Source organism: Sinocyclocheilus grahami, unplaced genomic scaffold (assembly GCF_001515645.1).
Source record: "Sinocyclocheilus grahami isolate Dianchi unplaced genomic scaffold, SAMN03320097.WGS_v1.1 scaffold259.1, whole genome shotgun sequence".
Classification (NCBI taxonomy): domain Eukaryota; kingdom Metazoa; phylum Chordata; class Actinopteri; order Cypriniformes; family Cyprinidae; genus Sinocyclocheilus; species Sinocyclocheilus grahami.
In genome coordinates, this window is record NW_015505438.1 from 568,512 (window position 1) to 573,949 (window position 5,438).

The 5,438-nt window shown below is 35.4% G+C and overlaps 1 protein-coding gene across 3 annotated transcripts in view; it reads left to right on the forward strand.

Moving 5' to 3' along the window:
* Nucleotides 1-5,438, forward strand: part of fxn (frataxin) — a 12,519-nt gene that overhangs the window by 4,915 nt on the left and 2,166 nt on the right. For all 3 annotated transcript variants that reach the window (XR_001610619.1, XM_016290431.1, XM_016290430.1), the window contains exons 3-5: nt 2,109-2,185; nt 2,790-2,910; nt 4,621-4,718. Coding sequence is in view for 2 of the 3 variants with exons in the window: in XM_016290431.1 (XP_016145917.1) it covers nt 2,109-2,185; nt 2,790-2,910; nt 4,621-4,718 (296 nt within the window). In the remaining variant the exon portion in view is untranslated. The remainder of the gene's footprint in view (nt 1-2,108; nt 2,186-2,789; nt 2,911-4,620; nt 4,719-5,438) is intronic.

Sequence of the window (5,438 nt, forward strand, 5' to 3'; positions counted from 1 at the left end):
ATGCTGCTATTCGCGCATATAAAGCTAAAGCCCTGTACAAAACAACACCAAAAAAAGACATTCTAATCTTACTGATTAACGATCGACTAATGAGCTTCGTTTGACGGTCAGGAATATAAAAATGAACAAAATGCTGTCAATTTACAATTCTCCACCGTATTTACTATGCTGTGCGCAACTTCAGGTAACTCAAAAACTTGCGTACACGAGCTGAGACCAGACGTGAGATTTGATCGTAGCCACCGCTCACGTCCATATTGATAAATTCCAAATTTTGCGTTGAAACGACCGTACGCCCAATTTTCTGTCGTACGTTCGTTTCGTAAATGAGGCCCATTGAGAGCATGGACAGGAAAAGTGAAAGCATAAAAAAATTCTCTATGCTTTCACTTTTGCTATATCTTTCCTCTCATTAATCCTTAATCTCTTTCTGTTCAAGCTTCTACTGTTTTGAATGATGACCGAAAGCTTGTATTATTGGCAGTGTTGGGAAGGTTACTTTGGAAATGTAATAGGTTACAGATTACAAGTTACCCTACTTAAAATGTAATAAGTAGTGTAACTTTTCAGTTACTTTATTAAAGTAATGTAACTGATTACATTTGATTACTTTTCTACATTTTTAATGTTTTCAACTGTTTATCATTTTTAAACATGTAAACTAGGCAGAGTAAGACATTGGATGCAAAATTAACTTTTACGTGGTGTTTGCATATAAATGTATCTTAGCAGTGTGTGTACGCAACCACCCTACAATGATAAAAATCCATTCACTCCTTTTTTTTTTTAATCCCCCAAAATCCTAAACAGTCTCAATTATCAAGCCGTTTTGATTTTCTGAGCAGTATGATGTCATATTGCTCAGGCCCCGCCCACAAACGCTGAAGTACTGTCCAACATTAGCATATTTTTGTCCATAGCCAGTTGGACGAAATCCATAATTTTCTCCACACTCCAGCAGCTGTGGCGACAATGTCTTGTAAGCAATGTAGGTGTTTTGTAGTTTTGTGATGTAGAAGAACATGAGACTTTAGTCTTTGCAACTTCAGGGATCTTATCTATGCACAATCAGCTTGTAACACTCCAAAGAAAAAGGAAAACTTCAAATCGCATTATATGACCCCTTTAAAACTCAAGGATAGATCAGCACCTAGTGTTTGTGATCCAGCTGCACCTCCAGAAGAAGTAAGTCTGACACTTTATATTTTTTATGATTATTTACAAATCGCCTTTGCTCTTCCACGAAGAAAGGGGCGGGTAAGCAGAGCTCATTAGCATTTAAAGGGACATGCCCCAAAATGAGTCGCTGTGAACAGAGCAAGGTAAAAAGGGTGTTGTTTTACACGACCACTGAGGAATTTTAACCAAAGTATGTTGCAGACCGTTCATGAAGACCCTAAAGAATCATATCAACTTGTGGAAGATCAACTTGTGTCCCCTTTGAAGCACAGCCACCACAAAATCAGACTTACTTTGAGATCATTCTGAGGTTAAATACATATTTAATTTAGAAATATTTTATTATCTATGATACTGCTTTTGAAATCAAATCTTTACATAGCTATGACAGTAAACACTGGAATCTAACAATGCCTTGGAAAAAAACAGTTAATCTTTAAAAAAAACAATTAAGCATGGCTATACATAAACCCATATAGGAAATTATCGAGTTATCGAATAAGCATGTTCTAAACTCCTGAAACATTGGAGTTTCATATTTTAAAGCAGTCACTGCAATTTATGAAAGAAATCAATTAAGTCTGTATGTGGAAGTGTGTGTGGAAAAAAAGCAGATGTAACCCCCTTTGTAATCCTTAACATTTTCATAAGTAACTGTAATTTAATTACACATTTTTCTCAGTAACTGTAACTGATTACAATTACTTTTATTTTGTATTTAAATTCCGTAATTCCGTTACATGTAACTAGTTACTCCCCAACACTGATTATTGGCACTTCTTATTGCCATCTTATGTGTATTCCTTAACTGTAAGTCACTTTGGATGAAAAATTAATAAATGTAAACTTTCTAAATCAGGTCTCAAAATGTCTAAAAGTTTAAATTCACTTCTTTCACCCATATTAACTGCTCTTTAAATATTTTCAAGTGGTTTGATTGGATTCTGAAGAGAAGGGAACTCCATTCAAGCACACCGCTTGGAGAAGAAAAGGCATTTCAGTTCAGGTAAATAGTGTTCACTAATTCTCAGTGTAAAATTTAATTTTGCACTAATCACTGACAGAGCACAACATTTATTTTGCCATATTCATTTTAAATGAATTATGCAGTAAGACATACCAGTTGTGATTTACAATTATCATTATAATTTACCATATCAATATTCCTTGTACTTTTATTATGCAATAAGATATATTGATTTATATCGGTTAAGATCTATCACTGTGTTGGTGAGGGTTTGTTTATTGTAAGATTGTTGTTTAAATAATTGTAATTTTCTAAGTTGTATTTTTTAGTGTGTTAAAAAAAAATTTGTTTATATACCAAAAAATTCCAGCAATGTCAGCCTCCAGTTCCCTGCCCTCATAATTTATTTTTATTGCTCACATTCAAATAAAAATCGAATTAGTTTAAATAACCAGCCAATACAAAGTTGTTAACACAGAAAACGTACTATACAAACCAAACAGATATGTTTAAGATGACCAACTAATAATAAACCACTTATTTTTCTCATTTATTATTTACAGATTAGCATTATATTCACTAGTATTTTGCAATGATTGGAAACTACTATTTTCTTAACTTACACAGTGATTGTTTTGTATAGAGATCTAACAGAGAAAGAATATGAGAGACTAGCAGATGAGACGCTGGATGCATTGGCAGAGTATTTGGAAGACCTCACAGATGAGAGCTTCACTGGAATGGACTATGACGTTGTCTTCTCTGTAAGTACACATGCCCATGTTTTCGCATCCTTACATGTTGAATGCAATTGTGGTGCTTTTACATCTCGACCTCATGAAAAATCTGTTGTGCCTAAATGTCCAGTAGGGGTCAATGTTGGTCTGTGTTAGGCTGTTTGCTAAACCATTTAGTTGGATGAACCAGGATCTTTAATTAGAAAAAATGTAGAGTAGAGCCATTTGGAGGTGGAAATTGATTTAAAATATATGGTATTATAGTTATTATTCTTAGATCAATTGATATAGACCATTGCAGTTACAAAAGTAAACAAATTAGAATTGGCAAGATTTAAAAAATGTGAAAAAAAATTGCAATTATGCATTTAATTTAAAATATTTTTGGCATGATTTGGAGTTGCTGTTTTCCATCTTTTCTTAAAGTTGCACACTTCATCTGTCATGTAACCCATTTGTCTAAACTTGATATCCCCAGCCTTTTTGTGGAACATTGCAATTAATTTGTTGCTCTGTAGGGTGAAAAAGGAGTCCTAAAACTTTTATAATGGTATCTTTTCTCTTCTTCTTTTATAGGAAAAAAGGTTTGTTTGAGTGTTATTGTTGTTGAGTGCTCCTGCACGACTTCTGTTAAGAGTTCACTGCAAAAAAAGCCATTTGTGCAGCAGCCTTTGTTGCAGCACCATGCAGAGAAAATGCACGTCTCCTGCAGGATTTATGAAGGCTGTAAACACTCAGATCTTTTAGCATGTTATTGTAAGACTGGAATAATGCCACGTTCAGTTTTTCACACACACACACACACAAGCACAGATATGTATTTATTCATTAATTTATTTAGCAAACATCTTTCTCAAACCCAGAGAACGATTGAGTCCATGCACTCATTTCAGTTTCATTTAAGTGGCTCTTGGGTGGCCAGCAGGCCCTGCTGACAGATTGATTGGTCATTCACGCTCCTTGCTCTCCTCTGGCTGGATAAATGTCAGGCTTCCTGTCAGCTACTTACTCTGAGCGGCCCATTTTTTACACCTCTCTATAGCCTCACATGCAACCAACAAACACAGACAGCTGCAGTCGTCCCCTTAAATGGGATTCAGAAAATTCTGTTTTGCACCCTGACTCTGTTGCTACAGCTAGGATGATATAATGATACTGCGTCCCTTTAGATCAAACATTCGGACAGCTGAGCCATGGTGCGGTTGACAGATTGAGCCATGTTCCCAGTGCTTGGCCTCGGATCTGACTGTACACTCACACATATATAAATCATCTTTGTTGAGGTTCTTTCATATACATTTGTTACACATAATTAAACAATCATTTTGTTTATGAATTCTAAATCGGTAGCATTTTGGCATCAATTTAATTGTAAGAGTTTGTGGTTTAAATGGGTTGTTGTGACTTAGGATCATTATCATTCAGTGTTGTGAAAAAGTTGATTAATTTATTTTGAATGTTAGACTATATATATATATATATATATTTTATATATATATATTCGTTTTATTTAAAAATATTTTCAGAAGTTGGGAAAAAGTAAGCGGACTTGGTCATTTATTTTTAAATTTTTTTTATTTCATTTATTTTATAAAATTGTTATAAATATATAAGTATAATTTAAGAATCTCTTTTATCCATTCGAGTTGTTATTCCTGTAAGTGGTGCCATTTTAATGTTGCAGCCTCAGACTGAAGTCCTCGTATGATTACACATGTGTGTTAAATTTCTTACCAGAATGGGGTGCTGACAGTGAAAGTGGGCTCTGACCATGGTACATACGTTATCAACAAACAGACACCCAACCGACAGATTTGGCTCTCCTCACCGACAAGGTTAAACACTCAGTTCTTAATGTTCATATGTTATGCTTAACTGTTTAATCAGTTTTAAATAAAACAGTTAGAAGTCTCAATTTCTTGCTAACGTGTAAATCCTTAAAGTGCCAGTATTATTTTTTGCCTTTAGAAATGCTAGTTCTTGCATTAAAGGGGTCATATGATGCTTTTTTAAAGATCATTATTTTGTGTATTTGGTGTAACAGAATATGTTGACATGCTTTAATGTTCAAAAAACACATTATTTTTCAAATACTGTACATTATTGTAGGTCCTCTATGCCCCGCCTCTCTCAAACGCTTAGTTTTCTACAAAGTCCCTCCTTCCGACAAGCGCAGTCTGCTCTGATTGGCCAGCTGACCCAGTGCATTGTGATTGGCCGAACACCACAGCACTCGTGGGAAATGTAACACCCCTTACCATAATCGCGAGCTTCATCTTTCAAAATAAATGTAAAGACAGAGCCCGAAAGGGGAACAGAGTCTGGTGACAGACACAGTGATGAAGCTGGTATGTGTTTGCAGTACACAAGCCACGGCTAAGAGGGCTGACTCCACTGTGATGTCTCGCTCTCTCTCTCGCTCTCTCGCTCTCTCTCTCTCTCTCGCTCTCACTCTCTCTCACTCTCTCACTCACACACACACACACACACACACGATGCGCAAAACTCCGCATTTGAACAGTCAATAGCAAATACTTAAACTAATAAACTAATAA